Raw genomic sequence first — 27,926 nt, 5'->3', positions numbered from 1 at the left:
ATAGGGAGCACTCTTAACTTTTGGGAGAACCTCTGACTGCATGGTTCAGAGAGCCATAAAACTTGCAGTTGCAAGATGTATACTGATTTTCAGTACCAGCAGAAGCGTATATATTTTCCCAAACTAATGAAATCTGCAGAAGTCAATGGGGACTTATTTGTGTACATGGAAGATTGATACCAATATCAGTGTGATAAAATTCAATCCCTGTCAGTACTGAGAGTCTGAGTACAAGGAACCGGAATCACTATGCAAAGCAATAACAGAAGGCATGTGCCACATCTTGAGGCCTCCTCCAGCACCTTCACTGCCCACATCTGCAGAACCCCTGTGGGACTCACCTGCCCTCCCGCACACACCAGCCGCAGTACGGGTCCTGGGCCTGCGTGCACTTCTCACAGTCTGAGTACTTGTGGCACTGCTGTACGGGAAGGCGATGCACCTGGGGAGCCAACAGCAAGACAAACCTTCACATGTCTGAGGAAGGCACAAGGAGACTGAAAAGCCTACGGATGGGATTGCACAACGCTGCCGCCCACTGCAGAAGACCCCTTGGAACTATGTTCAGGTGCAATTTGGTTTTTTAAAATGGAACTTGGTTAACCCCCTGGTCATGACTTGAAGCTCAAATTCACATATTTTCCTGCTCTTCTTCACTCCAGTGTTGTCTAGTTTCTCTCCAAACTAGCAGAATTCATTGCCATAATCAAGAATCATGAGAAAATCTTAAAAAGCCGTTCAGATCCTGCAGTTAGGTTAAGCTACTTCTGGACATGTGCATTTCAGCAGATGCTGCAGAACAGAAATGTGAGAACATCTTTTCCAACCCAAGAAACAGCTACTGCAGGACAGATTCTTCTTGCAGGTTAACATAGCACTAGCTAGATCAGTTGTACGTACAATAGCCTCCCCCTGTTGTTAGCACGAGATTGAAAATCTTTGGAAATGTAACCACACGTGGCACTTTCAGCCAGAAGGCACTGCAGGAAGTCTGAAATCCTCAGAGGGCCCTGGTGCTTGCAGCGCCGCACTTCTCCAAGCTTAACTCTGCTGCCATGCAGTAAGTTTACAACAGAGAATGGAAATAACTGTGGCAGGAAGCAGCACCGTCAGTTCTCAGACTCCCCGTAAATACGTGGCTTCTGGTTTTGATTTTCTTTGGGGGTGAGAATAAACAATTTGGTCTTTCTTTAATGCCCAGAAAAATGAGCTGGCACATAATCAGCACTTTTAACTATGCTGCTGAATTGTGCAAGAGGGGAAGGGACATACTCCTCCCAGACTGTTAAGGACCGTGTTTTACCTATGAAGAGGGATGTAAGCTTTTTTTTTTTTTTTTTTTTTTAACCTAATCCTGTCATTTAAACCCACTGGCAGGTACAAAGCTACTTTGCAAGTCCGAATCTGGCCTCATTTCACCTTAGAAGAGTTCAACCTGACTCAGGGAGGGCAGATGGACTTGATGATCACCAAAGGTCTCTTCCAGCCCCTACAGTTCTGGGATTTGGTGACTCAGTTAAGGAAAACATCAACATTTGGTAGCGTTCATGCATTTACGACTACATAGGCTTATCTCTTCAGTACTTTCTTTTTCTTCCACAGGCTGCTTCCTACCCAGAGCTGAGTTGCTGGCACACCGCTTCTCTAACCAGCTCCCCTCTCGTGAATAATTTAATATCCAGTGAATGGCTTTTTTATGACAAAGTGTCTGTTTCATAATTCTAGCAAGCAGAAACAAGCTCCAGAGATTGGCCGTTTCTACAAGTTTTACATAAACTGAAAGATTTTTACAGAAAAAATAGCAGCTCGGCTTACAGACAGCTACAAAACACAGAGAAACTGATTTTAGAGATTTTAGTGTTTTTCTCATTGGCATTTTTAACCAGAGAGAGAGAGAGAGGTAAAAGCCATAACAAGGACAGAAAGTGGTGAGAATCGTGACTGCCACAGGCTTCAGTTTTACTGCTGATATGAGAAACATTAGAAGGACTCCAGGATCCTCCCACTTCTGTTTACTTTTAATGACCTACACTGAGTATGGCAGGAGTGGTGCAGTCCTTTCTTGCTTCAATGGGCCTTCCTGACCCCTGCCCAGCTCCAGGAGAAGGATAAGAAGGAAGAACTGACTTTTGAAAGCATCTGCTCTGAGCCATCCATTGCTTTGGTAAAAGAGGATGGGGGGAAAGGGGGAAGGGGGGAGCGAGAGAAGAAATGAAACAGGAAAGCAAAAGGTGGATTCTCTCTGCAATCTTAAGCTCCGTATCACTCTTCCCTATATTTTGTCATCATCTAATTTATTTTTAAAGGCTGCTTCACGTTATCACCCATCACATCACTTGGGTGGCAAGTGCTGTATCTGCCAGGCAGGTCAGCGTTCAGCATGCACAGCAGCGCAGTGATTGTGCACTTCATTGTTTACCTCCTTTTAAATAACTGAAAACCATTTTAACCCCCAGGGCAGGGTTCTGGTACATCTTTTCCCACAACCTGCAGCTGTTCTGAAAACAGCAGAGCATGTTTCAGCATTTATTCTTCCCCCCTCACTTCTGTCACTTCATTTCTTCCAGCTCTGAAGGCCTCCATTCTCCTCTATCTGGCTTTCAAAGTGGGTGGGACTGCTCATTATAATTAACTCCTGGAGATGACAGTAATGTAATGCCGTGACAGAGCTCCCAAGTTTAGTTATTCACATTTAAGTTGAACAGGTTTTGTAAAAGAAAATTATTATTCCCATTATTTAGAAACTGATGTGTCTATGAGAGCTACTAAGAAAAGATTAAACTGAAATAGCTTCTTTAGGACAGATTTTCTGCACTCTAAATTTAAACATTTTGTAGATATGGAACTATTAGCGGCCTTCCTAAATTCTATTTCAAGCTGACTATCACCAGAAAACCTGCCATGCTTCAGGTTGCCCCAGTGCTCACGCTGCTCAGCCTGGTGGGGACATCAGGGCTGAAGCAATCTGTTGGTGTCCCATGCGGTGCCAGGCTGTGCAGCCTCATGTAGATTCTGCTGAAGTTTGAAGTTCTGTTCCAAATCTGAAGTACCAACTACTAAAAAAAATGGTACTAACCTGCAGGAATACACTTTCCCCACCATTTCCCTAGTACTCTCCTTCCACAGCCATCAGAATTCTCCCTGTGTTACTGCTGCCGGGCCATTTCCCACATCCCACTGAGGGTCCCCATCAGTGCTGCAGTGGTGGCAGTCTGTCATTTCTCCCATCCTGGAGAGCTGCTGGACCATGAGTATGAGTGACCACATAGGGAAGTGCCACGAGCAGGTTGCAGCTATAAGTGGCATCCCTCCCACCTCCTCCTTTCCTTCTTGCTTTTGTTTCCCCTTCAAAAATCTTCACTGTTCCAGCTCAGAGAAGGTGAACCAAGAAGAGACCGCCTGTTACTTCTGTAGCAGTCCGACTATTCCTCTTGCAGCAGTACAGCTCTAGGCAGAAGCTAATACAAGGACGTTTCCCAAAGCTCTAGGTCTCTCCGTTGCTTCTTACCTTCTAACAGCAAGACCCGTGAAAGCTCTTGGCCACTTTAAATAGATGAAAACACTGCTGTGTCAGCTACTAGCATCCCAAATCCTGAAGTATTCACAGAATCTCAGAATGGCAGGAGTTGGAAGGTACTTCAAGAGATCAGTGAGGCCAACCCCCCTTCTAAAGCAGGTTCCCTAAATAGGTGGCATAGGTAGGCAGCTCAAGCGTTCTCCCCGATGAGTGGCTGCCTGACCCTGTGGCGTTCTAGTGCCAAACATCACAGCTTCATCCTTCACCCAGACCCCATTAGAGAGCTTCAGAGGTGAACTCACTTCCTGATCTCACTCTGAGTAGTAAGGATGTAACCATTCTCCAAGTGACAGTCAAGTGATTAAGCCCATCACCTCTGCTTGAGGGAGCAAAAAGCACAGTGGGGCTGAAGCTGGTAGAAGGAGGTACATAATTCACACTGTTTTCATCCACCCCATAATCCCAGCAGCATTTTCATTTATTTGTAATATCCTGCTGTCCTTCTGCCTGTAAAGTTGCACACACAAATGCAGCACAGGAGCAGCCCCAGTGACTAGGGTGGGTTCCAGGAATGACAGAGAAATGTTTAAATCTCAGGTAAAGTCACAGAGAAAGTTAAACTGGACCTGATGCTTAAAAAGAGAGGGATACATTACCTTGTCTGTGGTCATCACATATAGATATTCTTGGGTTTTGTCAAGGACCAGATCATTCTTAATGGGTTTATTTAGTTCAATAGTCAGAGAACTGTACTCAGTTACAGTGGATGACAGGAACACCTGTTCCATGGAAGAAAGAAGGGTGGTAAAGGTTGCTGTTTTTTCAATTATCATGAATGAAAATGCTATGTTTGCTCAAGTTCACAAATTCATATTGGTGAAAACATTTCAATCTGAAGTATTTAGCATTAAAGGCAGCAAGCAAAGCAGAAAAATAATGGAAAAGAAATTGCTCACAGCTCACAATAGCTAGTATTTGCATTGATTTTTTTTTTCCTAAATACTGATACATTTGAGTGTTGTAAAACTCACATTTTCAACTTGGAGCCACCGCTCTTAAAGGTGTTCAAATTTGCTGACCTCCCTTACAATAAGCAGTTGTATCAGCTTCACACTTCAAACAAAATAGTGACACATGGCCATCACTCGTCTTCAGCAAAATAACACACACGGTGTGACAGTCTCCATAGTTTAACAGTATGGACACACAAACCCTTGAACCACACGTTCCCACAGTCAAAGCTCCTGCTTTAGCTTTAAATTGTTTTCTGTATTCTGGTCACTGAATAGCCACAATGATTACAAAATGAAAATGTGCTCTTAAACGAGTAGGGGCTTGAATAGCTATAAGGCCAGAGCAGATGCTAGATTACCTAGGGATATTTTTATAAGGCTCCATGTAGGTATCTAAACCTTTGGGAGAAGTATCATCCAGGCAATGCTAATTCTACCTACGTACTGGAAAGCTGAGGGACACAAGAAGCAACCTGTCTTCATTTTTCTTTGAAAGTAAAGACATTGAGTGCCAAGAGAATCTGCTCCTGCTATGTGATCCTCTAAATCATGTTCACTTTCAGAGTATCAACACGTTATCAGAACAGTTTGCAACCTATTCAACACGCTCCAAGCTTTGAAGTCAGATTTGTTACCTTAAGAATTTTTCCATCTGAAGTCCCCAGAAAGGCCACAGTGTGCCCATTCTCCACAGTCACAGTAACAGCCGTGAGATTCATCCCTTCTTTTTGTAATACTGGCTTCTCTATAACACCATTTTTACTTCCCAAGAGGTATGGTAAGTGTTCAGAGCCACAGGGGAAATTTTTGCTTGCATTCTAATAAGGAATAGCAATACAGAGCGATGTTAAACATTCAGATCACTAATTCCCAGCTAAGAATGAAGTGCAACCCTGCTACCACAATATGATACCCTTCAGACATAGGAGAGCAGAAAAAGAGAAATGGGTTCCCTGGCCACGTTACAAGCCAACGAGCCACAATCAGAAAGCAGTCTGCGAATTGCAAACTGCTTCAGTGCTATTGCTTTCCAGGAGACCTAGAGAGGAAATGGTCTTTGTTTGTTTCACTGCAGAAGCACAGATTAAAAACTAACCAGTTCATTTAATTAGCTTGTCATATAGATCAGGTTTACCAATTTTGTTTTGAGGACTGTTTTTTAAGCTGTTTTGGTTTTCAATTTGCTGCACTCCATAGAAAAGCAGCCCACTGGCAATTGCCTTGTGAACATTCAACACTTTCAATATGCTTTAATTTGAAACTGCAGAAAAAAAGTTAATCCACACCTTGTCTTTCCTGCTACTCTGCTCTCTGATTGGAAATCCACATCTCTCTTTTGCTGGAAGCCCAGGCCATCTCCAATTCTCATAATCATAATTTGTGTAATCTGGTGCTCACTTCAGATGCAGGGTACTGCAGTGAGAAAAACTGGGGTTTGGAAGCAAAAAGCGTTTCGGCTTCTATTCAGTGTTAGAGATCTACTACATGGCTATGATCTCATGAGATGAAGGATTCTGGGTCAACACCAGTAATGAGCTGGTATTTCCATTACTCATCCCTTCAGGTGATCACTCCTACCCCTGGGCTGCAGCACACCAGTTTTCAAGCTGTGCTCAAGCAACTGCTTATGCAAGTGTGTAACTTATTTGCGTTGGGGAATTAAGACATCTTTCTTTAAGTTTGCTGACTTATTTTTAAGGTGATTCAGTCCCTCATCCCAGTTTACAGTTGGCTGCAGTAACAAATGGCATGCACAAGTGAGGGTGAGAATAGGTTGAGAGGCATGGACAAAAGCAAACGTCTAACAGAGAAGCTGAAAACTGCATCATAAAGCCAGAGCCATAAATTGAGAATCAGTATCTTGAAGGATGTCAATGTCCTCCAGTATCCAAGGCAATGAAAAGCCACGAAAAGACATGCAAGGTCACCCTCATGCTGAGGATCTATTTTGAGCCAGAGAAATATATGAAAGCCACCTGAATACAAGAAACATGCATATTTCAAATTATCTGAAAATTCAAATCCAAGTGAGAAACAACACTGAACTCCAGGTATCACCTTCGAGATCAGTAATACCACTTAAAAACATTACAGATACGTTGGCTGTGAACAGAATTGTCTGTAGTAATCATCTGGAAGCTGAACATGGGCATAACAAATCACTGTTTCTGACTCAGTAATTTCCACACTAGAAAGAACTCCTTAAAAGAAATGCATTCATGAAACCAGATAATATTCATCTTTTAGAAGACATCAACGCTGTTTCAAAATACGGTAAATTATAAATATCTTGTTGCTTCTTGCTTGATCTGTTTCACAACATTCCCAACCGCATTCAATTTTGTAGTGAATCCACTGAGTGAATATAAAGTTCTCCAGCATCTAATCTCACTATATTTTATCTCAAGGCTACATAAAATGCATGCAGTTGTATATTTTCCACTATTCCTTTCACGAATTCTAATATTGATAACTGACATTACCTGTCCATGTGGTCCACATGGGTTTTCTACTGCAAAGAGTTTGTAAAACATGCTGGTATTCTTATTTGTGTAGCAATCATCCCGGTTTTTCTCCATTTTTTCATTGATGTGCCTCAACGAAAACACACACATGGCAGATTTTAAGGAGCCATTATCTTTGTTTACTTTGCTGAAGAGTGCAACGAGCACTTTGTCATCCGAGGCAGAATCTGTAGTTTGTCTTTGCTGAGCCATGCTCTTGGCCAGCTCTTCTCCTGGGGTGGTGACGTAAGCAGAATGACAGTGATCATAGGAACCATCCTCATCTTTGCAACCCAAGTCCATTTCAAAGTAGGAATAATAATGGGCATCATCTTTGCAAAGACGTGCAATTAGTGTGCGGTTATTGACAGGCTGCTTCTCTTGCTGGTTAAAAATGAAATAAACGTAATTTTTATCCTCAAAGACTGTCACAAATTGCTGTGTGCTTGAAGAATGATAGGCTGACTTTACAGCCGCCGAGTCCGAATACATTTCAAAAATGTCTTTCCCGTCCTTCTCGTGGAGCTGCCGAGTGCTGATTATTATCCCATTATCATTTGGCCCGTTCCCTTTCCCAACAAACAGCACCTGATCATTGTCCAAGGAAGTGATCAGCCCCACCGTCGACACATTCTCATCGTTGCTTGCTACAAAGGACTTCTCTCCACTGGTTTCCACATAATGCGTAACTTTGGTAATGTTTTCTAGATCTCTGGTGGCACAAATCCCTTTAAAAAGGCTTCCACACACCACAATTGTTTTATTTTCCTTGTTCAGCAACAATAATTTGTTGTAATTGTCAGTCAGTACTGCCTCTTTACATTGATTTTCTTCAATGGGAGGTGTGCATTTTTTGTTGTCCTTTCTTGGCCCCGTTTCCACATGTATCCGTACCACCAGATTTTCTGTAAGCTGATACAGAGCATTTACCACTCCCAAATAGATTATGCCAGTGTCATTATCCACTGTTAGATGATTTAGCTCTGTGGCACTCTGAAAAAACTTCAGTTCCTCACTTCTGGAAAAGGTGATGCAAAAGCAGCTCACAATGCTTAGCGTCCAGATCCATGAAGCCATCTCTACGTAATAGCTAAAAAGGGAAAAGAAAACTGTGAAAATTAAAAATAAAACTGACAAGAAATTCAGCAACGTGAAGTTTTTTTTAATTATTTCAGACACAAATATACTCACCATTATGCCTGAGCAGACATTACAAAGATTACATAAAGCGTCAAATCTTGTTAATTGCCTAGCAATTTCATATGTCGGGGAAGGATGGAACAAGGTCACGTGTCCAAGTGTTGATCATATAACCAATTAGATAATCCCGTGCTAAAGCACAATGAGGTCAATGGACAATTCGAAACATGGCAAAAAGTGGTAGTGCTTCTCCAGTTTCATACTGTGTGAATTGTTAATTAGGGAGATTTGAAAAACAAGCTGGATGAGTCTGGCATTTCAGGCAGAGGGAGAGAATCATACAGTGTCCCAGGTTGGAAGGGATCTCAAGGATCATGAATCTCCAACCCCCTGCTACACGCAGGGCCACCAACCTCCCCATTTAATGCTAAACCAGGCTGCCCAGGGCCCCATCCAACCTGGCCTTGAACACCTCCAGGGATGGGGCATCCACAACCTCTCTGGGCAGCCTGTTCCAGCACCTCACCACTCTTTCTGTAAAGAATTTCCCCCTGACATCCAACCTAAATCTTCCCTCCCTCAACTTAAAACCATTTCCCCTTGTCCTGCAGTTATCAACTCTTTCAAAGAGTTGATTCCCCTCCTTGTAGGCTCCCTTTAGGTACTGAAAGGCTTCAAAAGGCTGAACAAGCCCAGCTCCCTCAGCCTGTCTTCATAGGGGAGGTGCTCCAGCCCCCTGATCATCTTCGTGGCCCTCCTCTGGATCCCCTCCAACTGTCTTTCTTGTACTCCCCCTCCCTGTCTTTCTTGTACTGGGGGCTCCAGACCTGGACACTGTATTCCAGTAACACTGGGGACATTTGGTGTTGCAGGCCTTTCCTGATAAAGGAAAACATCCTTCTGTTGACTACAGGGAAGTCTGCATCTGGCTTTTACTCTTTGAGAATCCTCAACTGCTGTAAAGCTGCTTCCTATGCAACGCTGCCTATGATATTGCTGCTATGCATTAAAGTCTGACACTTCAATTCACTTTAGCACTGCAAGTGGACGATTTTAAATCTGCCTTTAAAACATCATTTAATCACTGAGAGTTTTACGTGCTAAAGATGCTTTTATGTGTTGCATTGTTCAGCCCTCAAACCATTTCTGCTTCTAAAGCAGATTGCCTGGCAGTGTGGAATTAAGCAAACACCTTCTGAGGCTTGTAGCCTGGCCTAATTTTAACTGCGGGACCTAAATAAGGAGGCAAATCCAAACTACTGGCTTCCTAACAACTGAATGATTTTCAGTGTTTTGTTAAGTTTTTCACTCTGGGAGCATAAAACAGAAGGCTTGGGCAGAAATGTTTTGGGGGAAAAATAAATTGTGTTTGGAGGAAATACTGGAAAAAAAAAACAAGTATGATCCACAGTTTTTTTAATTTTCAAATTAAGTCATGGGACTTCATAGTCTGATGAGGAGAGATTCTGTAAACTTACAGGGAATCTGGGGATAAATTTGAAAGTATCTGGAACTGTGAATAGAACTGAAGAAATGAAACCCACAAAAGACAAGAGATACATTCAACAAAGTAACCTAATGGGAAAGCCTGCTAGGAGGAGGAAAACAGCAGAAAATACCAAAGGGAAAAAAAAAAAGAAAAATAATAAAAGGAGCACAACAATGAAGGAGTCTTCTATGCCAGTTATAAATGCTGTTTTAGCAGCACTGACAGACTATAGGGGGATGGGAAGGAGAATTGCCTGAATTACCATTTATACTGGATAACTAAAGTTAATCATCAATCAATGGGGTTGAAACAGCTGGAGCAGGGAGGGAAGAGCCTTGGTTGTGAGAAAGAGCCACCTGTTGGGTCCCAACACCAGCCCTCATCACCTGCCATTCTGCCTTCCTGTGCTGACCACATTTTGCTCCTCCATGAAGAAAACGTGTGTAATGGTAAACCACTCTAAAAGTACAGTGATTCTAACTTTGAAAAAAAAACAAGAACTGACAAAAGGTCTAACTTCAAACTTACTTACATTGCTAGAGTCCTTATAACAAACCAGACCAGTTGGCAGCAAAATGGGGTCAAAAAAGAGCCAGCACATTACCAACAGCACAAGTCCAACTTCTAGTGATAGACTGACCTCACGTGATAGTAACCTGGAAAAACCTAAGAATTATACCCCATTCTTGAGACACATGGACTTCAGCACATGCCTTGCAAGGTAATGAGGTGTTAGGCTTCTCTGCAATAACCTTAGACCTTGTCTAAGAAACTCAGAATGAATTCTGATATTATTTGTAAGAAACTCCTATTTCTTTCTGCTCCCAAGGACCCCAATTTTGCAAACAAGCTTTGGTCCCTGGTCACATCTCCACGGCTCAATGGTATGTCATCATGCATGTCATCTAATTTCAAATATTGTCTCTGACATTTATCTGCAATGAAATAATAATGATAAAGAAAAACAGCTTGACACACTGCTGCAATGTTGTTTCACAATGAATTTATCATTCCACCATCTATTGTGCAATGATCAAGTGCAGAAAAAAAACCAAATTCATTCGTTCGTGCTTTTCCCACAAAGTAATTATTGTCATCTCTGATCATAATCAAAAAGCCTTAAATAGCTCTCCTTAGAAAATATGCCTCAAATGAACGGGTAGTAATTCATTGTACCTTAAGCTCAGGGCTTGGTTCACCCCCATTCCATTTATTTCAGTGGATTAAAAAAAATATAACGAAAATGCAGAATGCATCTCTTTATTTCTAATTGTACTACAGGTACTGAATTGTAATGCAGCCATTAGAAATGGATTGCTTAGCAGCAGTCATCCATGCCATGTTTTGTCCACTCAGGGCACTCAGCTCATGGCACAGAGGCTGCAGTGGCAATGCACATGCCTTCGTCCCCTGGGAAAAAGAGTCATGCTGGTTTCTCCCAGAGCCAGGATTGAAAGAAAAGAAAAAGGAAAACAGAAAAAAAGAGAAAAGAAAAGAAAAAGATACTTACAGGAGTAACCCATCTATACAAAAATGGGTAACACTTCCTACTATTTTCTGCCTTGTATACTTCAGATGTAAAATATGAATGACAGTGGCAGTCTCTTTCTAATCTGACTCCAGACAGCAGCTAGTAGATCATTCCAATTTCATTCTGGACTATGGTGTGAGAGTCACCAAGAAATTAATGACGGTTTGATTTTCATTAGGATATGCACATAGGTTGAAGACATTTAAATCCCATTAGACATATTAGAGGAAATTGTCGTTTGCAAAACTGGGCAAACAAATCCTTTAAGGCACCAAAATAACAGTAGCAGTTCTTCACTGTCTATATTGGCTTTGGTTGGCAACCCTGCACACAGCGGGGAGGGTTGAAACTCGATGATCATTGTGGTCCCTTTCAACTCAAGCCATTCTATGATTCCATGATTCTATGTTAGCAACTGAGCACTTTAGAAGAAGCCCCCTGAAAACAACCAGTCATACTGCTTATGGTGAATACGAGACTGCATGTTGTGTGCAGGAAACATAGAGCAACCAAGAGAAGGCTTCACACACAAAACTGCAATATAGGGACAGTGCATAGGAACAACACAGCTACCGGCACTGTCCCATTTCTAGCTAGATCGATTGTAATTTAATTAAACGTAACTTCATGTCTTTCTACTCAAGCAAGACTGATAACCTTAAGTAACAGTCAATTCCTCAAAAGACATGCAGAAAGTAATGAGCATCATACTGCAGAAGTGCAAAGTGAGCTTCAGATTGACTTCCCACAACTCCCATAAATACCCACAGGATCAGCACTAACAGCACACAGACACACAAGGGACAGCTGTTTTCCTCCTTACCTGGACTTGCACACCTGAACCTTCAGCTCTTCAGCCACCCTCAGTTACCTTTCTTTCTGCCTTCAGTAGAATTTTAGCTTTGTTACTTCATTTCGTACAAACATTTCTATTGAAGCAAAATAATTTTGCTTTGCTTTAATCTGAATAACTATCAGCTAAACACGTGTCCCAAAACTACAGACGAAAAAGTCCAATGGATGAATAAATTTCCCAGTTCAGCTTCTGTGGTGCTTTTTTTTGCAGAGTTGTGCCTTTCTAACCATACTGTACTGAACTGACCGGTACTTCATCTAGTCTACATGAAGTTTCCTGACTTGTAATGTTGGGTCTTGAGACAAATGCTTCTGCCAATGGATGTGTGCAAAATCAATCTGATGGGCTTTCAGAGTATGTGATGCAGAGAGCTGTGGTCCCCATGGAGAACCCTCCCTCCATCAAAGAGTAAAAAAATCCCCAAACTGCAAAACAAAAAAGATACAAATCCAAAGGACGTACTCAAATGACTTAAAGATTTTGGGAAATGAGGAATTAAAATTAATTTCTCCTCTCTCTCATTTGATTAACTTGTGTTTAGCTTCAGATGGGTTTTCCACAAGCCAAAAATAATTCACCTTTCATGATTAAGCTAAAAAAATTCAAAACAGAAATTGCAGAATGTGCGGATAAGGGATGAACAGATTTTCTGTTAGGATTTCAAAGTTTATGATTTTATGAGAAAGGCTTGTAAATGTGAGCATCCTCCTCCACAGCCACAACTTTTATTACTACTTCCTAGATACAATCAAAGAGATACTTCACTGGTTCAGAAAAAGAATCACCTGGAAAAACACTGCAGAATTCAAGTGCACTTCCTAAGAGGAAGGCAACATGCTGGAAAGGCTTTGGAGAGGGAATAACTTCTTTTGTAGACTATGGCATAGGTCCAAGACTGTTTTTGTAGAATGAGAAGAGCCATCCCTGTGATGGGAGACCATCTTTTACTTCTGTTGATCTGCTGCCAGCAGATGGGACCCATGGGTTGGTGACCAGTGGGAAATTCCTTTGCAAAGGATGAAAACCTGACATCCAACATCTGTTTCATTTAAAGTTGTGATAACCTACACTGCTATTTTCCTTCTCTTTCACTTCTTCTCAAAACAAGATTTGCTAACATATCCTCGGAAGGGACAAACTGTTCTACGTAATGAACCTGGAAATGTGGCAAAAAATGGGCAAGTACTTGTAATATAGATTTTACTCCTTACATGGAAGTGAAATATATTACTACACAAGGAAAACTCTCTTTAAAAAAAAAAAATAGTATAAGGTTTATTTTTAGTATATATAATAATCATCTTGATATGGGTCTTTTATAAGGCCTTTTGTAAGTTACAGAGTCGCAAAGGAAACAATGAATGTTATACCCCCAGCCACTGTGCATTCTGCAGGTGTTTTGCTGTGTAAAACAAATGGAAGACAGATGGGACCATAAACTCAGGTTACAGAAAAAGCACTGTTTCCTGTACCATGGTTTAACCTGGGCAGGAATGAGATGAATTCTGGGACCCATAGAGGGGTGAATTTATTGCTCGGGCCTGAAGCTTCAGAATAACCTAGTGGTAGCTGAAAGGACATGAGAGCATGCAGAGGACAGTGCATCTGGGAAAGGGGCACGGGAAAAAAATCCTCTTATCACCCTGAAGAGTTTTATCCTTCAGAAGACTGGGGATATCAGCAGCCTGTCCTGAAGGAAGAGCTCAGATAACTCACTCCCTGATCAAGACCAAGAACCTGAGGGTATGTTGTGAGGCATTCCATAACATGGACAGTGGGATCTCAAGGGGAAAGAGACAGTTAGACAGGATGGAGCAGTGTGACATACAGAAACCTGCCCTCACTGAATGCTAAGGACTTTACTTGACATTTACCTACAAGGTAATTCCCACCAAGCTTGTCACAACATCAGATGACTTTGGGAGACTGTACCTCCAGCCATGTCACTACAACCCAGCAAACCTGCCACCCGCTTTGTGTCTCACAGTCTCCACATGGAGAACACAGAAATTAAACAGGGCACCTTACCCAGCTCTAACTTAATCACTGGTAACCACAGAAAACAGCACTGCCATGCACAAAATGGGCCAGCAACCTAGACAGCCCCTTGCTTCCAAAATGTTTACCTGTCCCTGCATGGAAAAGGTTTCCCAAGGCACTGCAACTGAAGCGTTAATTAACAGCTGGGAATGCAACAGCTTTCCACAAGTGGTTCAGTATCCACAGGGTTCCTGCCATCAACCCACCACGGTCTCTCACAGACTTGTGGAAAAATTGGCACCAAGGATTGAATCATAGGTTTAAATAAGACAAACAGCAAATTCAGAGCCTGCATTAATAATTATGTCATTAGGTTCAAGCTAAATTAATAACACTATTGGTAGTCTGAATTGAAAACTTTCATCCACATGTACCTGAGCTCCAAAGTGTTTAATATGCTGAGCCAGACCCAGATTCAGAGCAAGAGGGAGCAGAAAGAATGTGAGTCTTAATTTTTCAACTAGGAGTCACTCAGAAGAGCATTAAGAACAGCTAATGAGACGGAGAAAATGCATACTTACATATTTTGCAATCCAGCTCAAGAATTTCCAATAATGTGCTGTCTCTGCAACATCAGCAGGTAATCAAAACAAAAAAAAAACAAAAACAAAAGAAAGCCACCCAAAAAAACAGATGCAATTTGCAGTTTTATTTGAACTCTTAGAAGCAGAGCTGTGCTATGCAAAGCTGAACTCTAATAATTTCCATGGTTTATTACAGCCAGACTTGACAGCATTTGGATTTAGAAAATCTTCTATCATGGATACTGCCATAGTCCAAGTTATCTTTTTTTGTAGTTTCCTTTTTTTTTTTACTGCTGTTTGGAATAATAAAAAAAAGAATCACTAAGTGAAAATATCTTCAAGAGTTCACAGTGCCAATAAATTAAAATACATTCACTGAGAAAAGCTATTGCAGAAAGACCTTCATCCCTAGCATAAGCTACCAGCAATTGCTGAGTATGACACTCTCCGAGCTACAGGTAGGTAGCTTATGCCAGAAAGATCTCTACAAATCCTGATTTTTATTATTGTAATTCTCATTATAAGGAAAAATGCACACATTATCACCTCACATCAGATGGCTGCATATACACAGTTCCAGTCCCACGGACTGGAGCATGCAAGGAAAAAAAGAATGCTGCAAGAGCTGGCTCCGCACTGCTGCAAAAACTGGCCTTCTTGGACCACATCTCCTTTTCAGTCTGGCTTCTATATTCATCCCTCCATCTTTTTTGTGTTTTCTCTGTAGAAATGAAGCACCCATTTTAATGAGGCCTCGCTTTCTCAGTTTTACAAAGATGCAGTTGATCTGCAAGAAAAGCAGCTGAGTGACGTGGTTAATAGCCAGCAGCTGACTCGGCAGGAATCTGAACCCACAGCATCCCCCCTTTGACCTGCTTCCTGGTTGGTTTCTGTGTGTTTTGTTTTAAACCACAACATCTCCCACTAACAAAACTTCAGATTTTTATCTTATTTTCTTCAATCTTCGCTGCAAACACTATGCCCGGTAAGGCCCAGAACCTCTTTATGGACCAAAGCACATCTACAATCAGTCTGCAGTCAGCACATAACCCCAGAGCCCATTCAGACACTCCTGAAAATACAAACAGGCACCCATACACTCCTCACTGCTGGAAAGAGGCAAGCCTATTTGGTGTAAATCCCTGCACCAGCTGAGCTGAGAGGGCCGTGGTATCCTGGTGCCATGGCTGAGAGGGGCAGGCACAGTGATAGGACACAAGATGGGATCTGCACCAGCACCACTGCCAGCACTGTGCTATTTTATACCCCAACACAGAAAGGCTTCTTACTTTTTTCTATCCAAAGAACCAATAGAAAATGTTAGAGAACTTAGAGCATGGGAAGGAACACCAGGGAGCTAGGACAGCTTTAATTCACTGCCTTTCACTGCACTAGGGGTACTATGGCTGAAGGAAAAAAATGCATTTATGCCGATAGTAAAAGGACTCTGTGTCACCAGCTCCCTGCCACAACAAGGAATTGCTTGTTTGCAGTGCTAAGGTCATCTTCAAGGACTGCTTTCGGACTTCCCCTGGAAGAAACAAGAAGGGAGGCGAGTTTTTTCCAGTGCGGGGGAATCTGAACATAACCATGTGGAAACAAACACAAACTATTCTGTTCCTTCCTTGCCAGAACCAGCTCTCCCTCATAATTAACCATTAGTCATGTACACACACAAAAATCAAATCGAAAGGATGACGTTTCCAGCATGTGCTATGTTTTCCTACCACTTGCACAAATGAGGCCAAATTACACACAGGCAATCCGCCTCGCCCTGCTCCACTCACAACAGGAGCAGTAAGCAGTGAATCCCATCCTGCCTTGTTAAGCCAGAGCTGCATTTTTTTTTCTTCCCATTACATTATGTTATGGGACTTAATAGGATGATCATGCATAAGCTTCAGTATGAAAAGCTTCATAGTGAAAGCCTCAGTATGAAAGTAAAAAAGCAGTGCCAAATTCATGCAACACAAATATAGCGAGTCACTCATTAAGCCCTACATGACCAAATCCCTTCCTCCTAACTCCTTCTCTCGCTGCACAGTGTTCGCTGCATGATCCAATCTCACTGTACTTCCATAGCCTTCTCTTTCTTGTAGTTTGTTTTCCCATTTGGGTTTACCAGGTCTCCACACTCTTCATTTTAAGGCAGCACTTTCTGGCCGGTTTCTCTGGGCTATTTTGACAGGTAGGATAGAAGCTCTGTGAGAACTGGAATCTGCAAACCACACTGAATGGAGCACAACAACATCTATTGTGCTTAAGGCTGACAATGAAAGCCACAAAGAGAGACAAGCAGAAGGAGATGGGGAAAATTCTTGAAATGGAAAGTTTATTGAATGTTAGGAGCCAAGAAACACATAGCTGAGGGATGGAGAATTTCCTGGCTTCTGCTGCTGGAGATAATTCACTGCCTTTTGTCTGGTTTCTCTGTCTTTAAATTCTTTCAACCTTCATTTGGACCATTTGTACATCCATAGCAGTGTTTATTCGTTTTGATTGCCCAGAGATTGAAGATTTTTTTCTTTGCCCTTAAAATTAATGCTCATGATGCTTTTAAAAAAGCTCTTTTCTTTCTCTTCCCTTACACATCATCTTACAGCTCCTTCTCCCCCCACCGTTTTCTTCCCAGGCACAGCATCCAAGTTTACTCCCCTACAGTTGCTGCTACTACTGCCTGAATACTTGTGTGGAACGTCTCTAATGACAAAGCAGAGGCAGAAGAAAAAGAAGAGGGGAAAAAAAGAACAAGAATCTCAGATGATTTTCAGATCCCGCTGGGGAGCTCAGACATCCCCACTGCCTCACTGACTTTTGTCTCTTTCCAATCTTTACCTGGGAACAAGTCTTGTTTCTCGACTACATTTTCTGCTTTGCTCCTTGTGCTTTTTCAAATAGAGGAAAGAAAAATGCAGCAAGAAACACTTAACTTCATGGCATAGTCTGATTTTACACACTGAGTACTCACTCCAGCTTGGGGAGCAGACAGGGTAGAAACCACTCAGAGAATTGAGATGTAGCAAGAAAAGATGCGTGGTAAATATTGGGTGAAGCCTTTAATCTAGTGAAGATGTCTGAAAGAGAATTCACATGACAGAAGGCTTGCAGGAAATTGATTGTGCTAAAATAAATAGCACATGCAGTATGAAGGGTTAAACACCCAATGTTTACAAGTGTAGAACAGGCTGTGCACATCCAAGTCGCATTTGACTGCACTTACTCATTTTGGTTGTTGGCTGCCACAGGTGAGAAAACACAAAACAGAATTTCAGCATTTTCACTTCTATTTACCTTTTTTCTCTCCTCTCCTCTCCTCTCCTCTCCTCTCCTCTCCTCTCCTCTCCTCTCCTCTCCTCTCCTCTCCTCTCCTCTCCTCTCCTCTCCTCTCCTCTCCTCTCCTCTCCTCTCCTCTCCTCTCCTCTCCTCTCCTCTCCTCTCCTCTCCTCTCCTCTCCTCTCCTCTCCTCTCCTCTCCTCTCCTCTCCTCTCCTCTCCTCTCCTCTCCTCTCCTCTCCTCTCCTCTCCTCTCCTCTCCTCTCCTCTCCTCTCCTCTCCTCTTTTTCCTTTCCTTTTCCAAACACAGAAGGCTCAAATAAGTGACTGTAGTGTCTCTGGGTCTAGAAGAAGAGTGCTGGCTTGCATCAGTCCTATCCGCCTGGACTGTGTGCTCTTCTTTCATATTTCTATTCATTACGTTTCACTCCAAATTCATAAGCCAGTTAGCCAGTAACTTGCATGTGCCTGACAGCAGCATCTACCTGTGCCTGCCTATTTAATGGCTTGTCAGCAATACCATTATAAAATCCCTTTTTTATGGATGCATAACACAGTCATAAAATGTTCCTTGCTTCAAAATTGTCCAACACGATTTCATCTCCATGAACACTTTATTTCAAAAAGTAGCATGATACAATGCGTGATGAAAATATATTACTGGGCATTTCCCACTGATCCCTGCCTACCCTTTCCAGAACAGAGGTCTTTCCTTAAGACTCCCAGTCCCCAGCCATGATGAACACAAAGCTCTAATATCTGCAGAGCAGCTCTATCTACGTGTGGGTAGGTTTAAATAAATATATACGAACAGCTCAGCATCACTCCACTTGAACCCACCAATCAGTTCCATCCCACAGATGGAAAAGTAGATATATGAAGTTGCATGGCTGCCACCTACCTGTTTTATATGAGGCTCCTCACTGGAGCATTTCCACCCTCCTGAACTAACCAGAACAAATAGAAACAAGTGTCATTGAGCTGGGTGCACTCCATGCTGTTGAAGAAGGAGAAATTTATCCCTACCACGACCCCTCCATGTTAGAGTCAATAGGTCTCTGTGCTGGGGGCTGAGCAGATTCAGGAGGCACATGACTCCTCCACCAAACTCCTCTCTGCAGGGCACAATTTTTACATGGAAAGCTGCTGTGATGTAAGTGCTTGTATGAGGACTGCTCTGACAGTAATGTCTCCTATGTTATTATGTTGGCCCGCGATGTCAGAGGTGGATGTTGGTGGTATGGCAGTAGAGGTTGAATCTTCCCACGAATATCCCATTACATTTTGTTGCCATGCAACAGATGGCAGCACAGGAGCAGTCTGACAAAATGGTGTCTGACATGACAGTGCATGGGAAGCAAAGGTGTGTCAATGAATTCCTCCATGTGGAAAACATGGCATTCATTGATGCCTGCTGAATGAAGACCAAACAGTGGATGTGAGCACAGCGAGGCAGTGGGTGGTGCATTTCAGCAGTGCTGATGGTAACAGCGGGTCACCTCCACTGGTGCAAAGCTGAGAATTTGCTCTATCAAATAGTGTTATTGTGCTCTTTGTATCTGTTGTAGTTTCCATGGAAATAAATAGGAGGCATTGCTTTCGGAATGACCAGTATAAAGATATGTACAGTCTCTTGCTCACTTGTCCTGAAAAAAATATAAGTCTAAGTCTTAGAATTGATCCTCAAAATTACTAGTCCCAGATTTACATTTTTCTCCTGTCTCCTCAAAGGCATTCAAGAACCACAAGTCTTGTTTCTAAAGATCACGCGATACAATTTTGGCTGCATGGATGTAAAAACTATCTGAAAAACAAACCAGCCTTTCCATTCCTACCAGTTGCAACCCATGGTTTCAGGTACTTTTTTTTTTTTTATCTCCCTGCTGATTTTAGTATTAAACTATTCCAAAATTGTATTTTAACCTTGAACAACTGCAAGACATAAAAAGGTATTTTTAAAGGAAAAAAGAAAAAGAAATGGGGTATATAAAGAGCACTGTTTGCACTGTAAATAAAACATCTGGTTTCAATTTCCTAACACTCCAGACCTAATTCTTCCTAAATGTTGGTAACTCTGAACTCTCCCTATCCTTGATGGATGAGCTGGGCTAACCACACTCAAATGAAGGAATGGCATTTTTCATGCTTCTGGCAGCACAGCAAGTCTTTAATCTATCGCTTAAATGAATGCTCCCAATGAAAAAAACACATGATAAAGGATGCAAACCCACAAGTAATGCCATATACACTCTTAATGCTTTCTGACGGGAGGAACTGCAGGACAAGCTGAGCAGAGCATTGACCTCATGCTCAGTCCTATGGAGATCCCATTTCCTGGCCTGAGCTTCACTTTATATTTGAACAAACACAAAGGTCTGCCCCATTAATGCTACCAAACAAAAAAGAGGCCTCAACCCAAGTTATTGGCTTTCTCCAGATCTGACATACAAAGCTTTGTGTTCACGGGGACAAGACCCTGCATGAAGTTGAGGCCTTCTGCTCCCAAGGGTTTATTCTCTGTTGGTGCAGAGCACATTTCAGTTCCAGCAGTAACAAGATGACTTTCCTTTGCCTGTGACCGGACAGAAGCTGTGGTGAGCGACTGCTCAACAGCTGGTGGGAACATTTTTCTTCTCAGTGATAAGTGTATTTGGACACTTGATTTAGTAGAGCCAATAAGGGCCAACTGTGTTATACGAAGCAAATAGGGAAAAGTGTAAATCCTCCTACTTGCATGACCAGTTTCATCCCACATGCCTAATTATTCAGGCAATCTCTAAGGACTTCTGTGGGCAGCCTTCATCATGCATCTTCTGAGCTCTTAGTCTAAGTGTTTCTTTTATGGCACTAACTGATGTGGTTAAAAGGCCTAATCCAAGCCTATTTTACAATGTTTACTTTGTACATGGGGTGCTTCTGTATATGTATCTATATATGAAATTTGAATTTACAGTGGCTACTCAAGGTATTTAGAAATGTTGTACAGCAGATAAACTCTGATTTCAAACACAGCCTGCACTCTTTCTAATGGAGAATACATACCTAGGAAATTCTTCAAACACGATCACTACGCATAAGCACTTTTCTGCTTGAAACTGTTTGAAAGCAAAGAAATCAGAAATTTATAGGGCTACATTAAGACACAAAGTCTTATCCAAAGTGCTGCTGCTTATGGATAATAGCAAATATGCCTCAAAGCACAACGTCACTGAGTGAGAACCTGCACGTCCCACGTAAGCAGCTGAAGGACAATCAGAATAATAATGCTCAATGCATATTCAGCTTCCTGAGGAAGGGAAGTGCAGGGGGAGGTGATGGGCTCTTCTCCCTGGGAACCAGTGACAGGATGTGCAGGTACAGCACAAAGCTGAACCAGGATTGGACATTAGGAGAAATTTCCTTAGCATGAGGGTGGTGTAACACTGGAACAGGCTTCCTAGTGAGATGGTGGATGCCCCATAACCTGTCAGTGTTCAAGGGGAAACTGGACAATTCCCTAAATAATATACTTAAACTTCTGCATAGCCCTGAAGTGCTCAGGCAGTTGGACTAGATGATCTTTGCAGGGCCCATCCAACCAAACTATTCTATTCCGTAGCATAGGTGCTTCTGAAGCTTTTATTAAGCCTTATTTCCAAGTAACCAGAATGCACAGCTCACAGTTGTTTGAAGAATATTTCTGATATTACGTATGGTGCATACAGAAAGAACAAACTATTATTGCAATAGTTAAAGAACGTGCTTTTGTTCATGCTGTGCATTTCATGAGATAAATCATTCCATAGACTCAAGTTAAAAAGAATAATTTTATGGCCCAGTTTACTCTGTAAAATACTCTTTTTAATCCTTGTAAAAATAAGCTTTGTGTTAATCCTCCTGTCTGAAAGCAATTTTGCAGACGACTTTGAACATTTCTATCACATTTTATTAGCTTTAAGCTGATCTAATTTCTCTAATTTTCATCAGGTTTATTACGATCTGTCCAGATATCAGATTTTTATAGTTGATCTGGTTTTATATAAAACCCTCAATCTGGTACATTTTAATTTTCCCAGCAGACATCTGTCTTCATCCACATCTTGTAAAGAACTAAGCACCTTCTTGGCCCGTAATTAATTAGAAGCAATGACCCACGCATCAGGTAGTAATAGCATCCAATTAGTGGGAATGTATGATGCTTGCAGAAGCATTATCAGTCACATCAGAGCACAGAGAGATTTGCTGTTCATGCTGCATGCCCTGGATGCGATGTACCAGCAATCTGTAGCCATGACAGTGTGCTAGCCCAGACTAAAAAATCCTACCCCTTGGCCTGGTCTTTTCAATGTGAATTTCTAAACGCATGCAGATGCTAACAGTTTGCACATTTATGACTGCCATCAGAAGTGCTGTATCTTCAAGCTTTAAATATTCTTACCATCAAACTCATAGCAGTAAGATGGAGGTTTGTTAAACATATGAGCTAGAACCTGCCGGGCACGGGAAGGCTTTGAAGCATTCACAGTTCCCCCATGGAAGACTCTTCCCCTCCTGAACAAAGCTGGAATCTGATCCCAGAGGCCAGAAACTTCCACGTCTGGAGGCTGCAGTCACAGTACGACCCAGTTCTCAACAACTGACAAATTTCCAATAGGTTTTTGCTGCGTGTGTACAGACCCCACACGGTGTCACTCCGATATGAATGAATTCTGTACCTTATGATGCTTTGCAAGCGATTTTGTTAATATAATCCACCATCAAGTAATATGCAGTACCTCCCACATAAAAAAGCAGGATTTACACATATGTATCATAGCAGTTTTTTCTCTCAATACATTTCTGTTAGACTTAAACACTGACAAGAAAAGTCAATAGGAAGCCCAAATTTACAATTTTCTGTTTGATGGGAGTAGGCACAAATTGTAACTGACATTATAGAGAAGCTCAGAAATTACTGAAGTACTGAAACATGGCGATGTCTGGGATGATGAAGATTGTTCTTTGAGTATCTCTGAAATACGTTTGCTTGCTCTGAGAATTCACTTAATTGCAATTCACCGAGGCAGTGTCTCTGGACTAGCTCTGTATCAGCATCCATAAAAAGCTGGAGTTCATCCAGTCTGAGCACACTGCCACTTGATATAACTAACATGATTGGCAATTCAACTCCTAATATTGATTCAAGGAAAGATGGCACAGAAAAGAGCTGGAGCTAAAAGATGGAACAAGACTTGACAAGGAGCTGCAGCATGCAGGCTCCAGGAGGCTGAGGAAGCTGAAGCCTCAGTGCTTCAGACTGGTCACCGAGACTAGGGGAAGGTCAGATGTTGAGCACTGTGCCTCCAGCTCTGCTACCTCATGCAGAAGGATGGAGCCTGGTCTCTGCATCTCATTCTGCTCACCATCACCACCAGCACTCTGGTTTCATAGTAACACGGTGGGAAGGATTTGAATGAAGGCAAAGCAAGGATATAAGTATTAACAATAATGGCTTCAGATCTAACCATAAATGGTCATTAAAAAATGGAAAGCAAGAGTGCTTCTTTTGTGCATCTAGAAATAACTATCACTGTGCAGAAAGAAAATTCATGCAAACTAGTCCATGTTGCCTCTATATGCCCGATCACCTCATGCTCTCTGCTAATTTGATGACTGAAAGCACGCCCTGTCATCAAAATGCCAAGAAATTCTCGTAGAGTCTCATCCTATTAAAAAATCCCCAGAAGCTTCCTATTGATTTTAATGAAAGCAGAAAATGCCTTTAGAGAACAAAGATGAAACATTTTTAGACTCAACTTTCATAGATTTTCACTGCTTTTCCCATGGTGTGATATCCAGAAAGCTGTAGAAGTACACAATTACATAATCACACTTGATTAGGATTTAACTTTACTTATTCTTATTCATCTCATTTCATTTTCAAGCAAGATTTTGAAATAAGACACATTAAGGCTTTTAAGTCAATACTTAAAATTTAGATTTGTATAGATTTAGTCTAAAAATTTATTTTGACCATTAGGCTTACGTCAAATAAGAGTATCCAGCTAAAGTAATATAATCATTCAATAATATTAATCCAATGTGTGAATTCAGACAAGCCTTCAGAAAGTAAAAAAAAAAAGTAAAGCATTAAAAGAGCACCAAGCTTTGTAGAAAAGAATGAAATGAGAATGTGGTGTGAAGAAATCATTTATGCCATAACTGGCAGAGAAACTGGGCAGCTCCTGGGACAAACCCCCTTGATATGACCACCCACAGGACACAGGGACAAGGAAACTGCCTGTGAAAGGGAATGGGGAAAAGAACTGCTTATGTTTGGTGTATTTGTTTTTTCATTGAAATAATTGATCCCTGATGCTAACAGATAGCAGCACTGGTGGGATTCAAATACTCCAGACATTAATGAAGTCTCGCTCTCTGGCAGTGGATTTAAACTGCATCTACTGCCACTGCACAGTGCCTTCAGCAAAGAGGCAGTAGTTTAACATTAAAGTAGGGCAAGTGTTCACAGTGAGGAGGTTATAATTCAAAGACCAAAGCAAGGTCACCTTGTTCAGCCTCACCAGTATGTAAAGCATGCTTCTTGCCACAGGAAGAGCTACAGGAGTGGGACAGAACTCTCATTTCAGTACAAAAAAACAAACAAACAAACAAACCCAAAACAACCCAACAACACAGAAATCCCCAACAAATCCAAGGCAACGGAACTGCTGATTTCAAAGGCCATTGCTCAGTCTGAGTACATCTGGAAAAAAATGCAGTTGGTCAATTAGGTGATTAAACAAACACCTCCCCCCTGAAAAACAGCTCTGCTCAGCAGGAACATTGTTTGCTTATTTGAAGAACTTTCTTAACTTGTAATGTCTTTTTCATATCCTTCCAGTCTAGGTCAAATCCTGAGAAGCTGTTTAATAACTGCCGACAGAGCAGTTTGCCACACTTGTTGGAGGGCTTTAGATTTCACCCTGCCAGACACCCTAAATGCCATGCCCTGCATTCATTATGTGGGCCATATCCAGAGTCCCTCTTGCGTGGTAAGAACAGATGTATGTGCTCTAGGAAGTGCTGTAGGTATTTGACTGGTAGTACAAATGAAATCTTTCATTAAGGTTTGAATAAGCTTTGAAGCAATAACAGGAGGAAAAAAAGAAAAATATCTACTTGGAAGGAACAACCACCTTTGTGTAAAGGAATCAGTGGTCCTTGTCCCTTCCAGCACTGCTTCTAGACAGCAGCATGCAATGGCCCTAAACCAGCAGGCAACATCATAATTTCTAGCACAAGCCAGGCCTCTCTTCTTAAGTATTATAATAATATTCATATAGAACTTCCAGAGTGGTCTGGTTGGCCTGGTGGGGTTCAGCATTTCTATTAATAATGCTTTGCTTGAACTTACTGGAACTGGTATTTGATTTATTAAGTCTTCACAAGCTTTGGAGTGATATGCACAGGCACACTAATATCTGCACAAAGGAGTTGCTTCATCTAACCCTGAACAAACAGAGTGACACAGCACCTGTTATCTCTGCACCGCCAACCCTACTCAACAACATCTTTTGACGTATGACCGTGTCCAATTAAATAAAAAGAACATTTTAAATACGCAGAAGGTAATTATGAGGGCTGGATCGTGGCCAGCGCAGTGAAGCAGGGAACCATTCTTTGAAAGAAGCTGTACGTTGTTTAGGAAAGTTGAATGTCTGGAAGCTTTTGAGAGCTTTACGCTGCACTGCATGCAGTACTGGGACACTCACACATGTGGTGCTCCCTTCCCACCACAGTGTGAGACAGTCGCAAGGTCTTGGGTGAGACCATTTGTTTCAAAAGGATATCCTGAAATAAACGGCATTCTAACCTACTCCTTCTTAGCTGTAATCACTTCTACCTTAATTGGACCCTATTTATTTGAATCCAGAATAGACAAATGAGGAATCAGGACTGTGCTGCAACTGTCACATCATTATTTTTCCTTTCATCCCAGGGAATTACCAAATCCTGCTTCTTACAGAAGAATTTATATCATTTTTCATGATTCCTGTCCTCTTTGCCAGTGGCTTTTTTTTTTTTTTTTTTTTTTTTTTTTTTTGTTAAGTGGAAGACAAAGTAGGAAGAAAGAGTTTGGTGAATAATAGGGAGAGATAACTTAGAAATAAGTCACTCCTTAATGGCTACATGACAATTACTAGAAGCACTACATTTCTACATGGTAAAGCTTTGATGCCAGGGCCCAGTGATAGCAGAGGGAGGAGAAAGGTCTTAGATCTTCTGTGTGGATCTGGAGACTCAAATACATGTTCTTTTTGTGCATTTAAAGTCTCATCTTTTTTTTCTATAAACTGAGATATAAGGCACTTCCAACTCCAGCTGGCTCCCAGCTGAGCCTGTACCACTGCATCCTCATCCCTCCCACTCACCTGAAGGATTTCAGTATGAAAAGCTCCCTGACCTCTTTCAGAGGGAACAGGACACAGCAAAAATGAATGAAATATTTGTGATGGCTTCATCCTCTCCAAGTGCCCTTCCAAATCCCAGCCCTTTGATGACTCTTCAGTGAACTGAGCATTTTGTTCCTGGCATGTCAGAAGGAGCTCTGAGCATTAGTTTTGCTTACTCTGGTAAATCACTCTTCAAATGCCTTTTTAAGCTTCCCTAAGTGCATTCAATCTTTTAAATTCAATCTGCCGGAGTTAGAGTCTCTTCTAATTTTTCTTCATTAGAGCAGGACACCAGTTTTTTGAGCGATGCCTCTCATTCCTAATAACCTCCCTGAGCACAGTACAGATGCTGCACCTCCCCTCACTCCTGGCAGCCCTGGCCTCTTTCTTTTTCCTTTTTTTAAGCTGAGTACAAATTTGCAAAAATATTCCTAGTGTAGCTCAAGATAAGATAAAGTATAATGCAAAAAAAGTACTGCATCCAGGTCTGGAGCCTCCTGTACAAGAAAGCTGTTGAGTTGTCCAGAGGTGGCCCAGAAGGATGATCAAAGATTGGAGCACCTGAACACTTCTGCTGTGAAAAAAGGCGAAGACAGTTAGAGTTGTTTAGTTTGGAGAAAAGAAGACTCTGGGGAGACTACATTGCGGCCTTCCAGTACTTGAAAGGAGCTTATAAATAGGAGGGAGATTGACTTGTTGCACGGTCTGATTGTTATAGGACAAGGGGGGATGGTTTTAAACTAAAAGATATGAGATTTAGCTTACATCTGAGGGGAAAATTTTCTACTCAGAGGGTGGTAAGGCATTACAACAGGTTGCTCAGAGAGGTTGTGGGTGCCCCATCCCTGGAGGGGCCCTGGGCAGCCTGAGCTGGTGGGGGGCAGCCTGCCCATGGCAGGGGGTTGGAACTGGAAAGGCTTTAAGGTCTCTTCCAACCCAAACCACTCTATGATAATATGATAGAACAAAAAAACTAACAACAAACAGCTGAGTACTGATGATGGAGAACTAGCACAGGTTGCCCACAGAGACTGTGGAGTCTTCTTCTATGGAGATATTCAAGACCCATCTGGATGCCTTCCTGTGAGACCTACTGTAGGGTACCTGCTTTAGCAGAATAGCTGGACTCTATGATATATTAGGTCCCTTCCAACCCCTGTGATTCTGCAATCCTGTGATTCCTGCAGTCCCTGCATGCAGCTGGCCATCGTATAGCTTGCCACAGTTATTATATCGTGATAACACCCTGGTATGAGGCTGAACCAGCCATGGCAGCCAGGGCAGATGGCCCCATGACTGCAGGCTGAAGCCGGTGCACTGCTGAGCGACGTATAATGGACACGACGCTCAGCCCCATCAAATGCCTGTTGATGACAGCTTCCCCCAACCACAAGTGCAGTTTACACATAGCTTGCTAATGCTGTAGTATATATGAAAAACTGCTTTTTGACTCTTGACATGATATCAGTAAACTTTTTTTGTTTTTTTTTTCATTCATAGTTTGGACTAATTAGACAGCAGCTTACTTATCAAATGAGCAGTCTTTCCCCTTCCATTTTCATACCTCAAAGAGAAGGCTATTCAAACGATGTAGGTAGTATTAAAATTTGAGATTCCATCCAATTA

The 27,926-nt window shown here is 41.9% G+C and overlaps 1 protein-coding gene across 5 annotated transcripts in view; it reads right to left on the bottom strand.

The window, feature by feature from the left end:
• The window catches only part of PLXNB2 (plexin B2), a 247,415-nt gene that overhangs the window by 67,978 nt on the left and 151,511 nt on the right, over nt 1–27,926 (bottom strand). For all 5 annotated transcript variants that reach the window (XM_052667742.1, XM_052667740.1, XM_052667741.1 and 2 more), the window contains 4 exons: nt 7,014–8,124; nt 5,166–5,348; nt 4,174–4,296; nt 342–442 (listed from right to left, as the gene is read on the bottom strand). In XM_052667742.1, coding sequence (XP_052523702.1) covers nt 342–442; nt 4,174–4,296; nt 5,166–5,348; nt 7,014–8,111 — 1,505 coding nt within the window. In that variant the 5' untranslated portion in view covers nt 8,112–8,124. The remainder of the gene's footprint in view (nt 1–341; nt 443–4,173; nt 4,297–5,165; nt 5,349–7,013; nt 8,125–27,926) is intronic.

Source organism: Tympanuchus pallidicinctus, unplaced genomic scaffold, assembly GCF_026119805.1.
Source record: "Tympanuchus pallidicinctus isolate F22 unplaced genomic scaffold, pur_lepc_1.0 scaffold8, whole genome shotgun sequence".
Taxonomy (NCBI): Eukaryota; Metazoa; Chordata; class Aves; order Galliformes; family Phasianidae; genus Tympanuchus; species Tympanuchus pallidicinctus.
The sequence above is the reverse complement of the archived record's forward strand: the minus strand, read 5'-3'. Positions and strand labels throughout refer to the sequence as shown.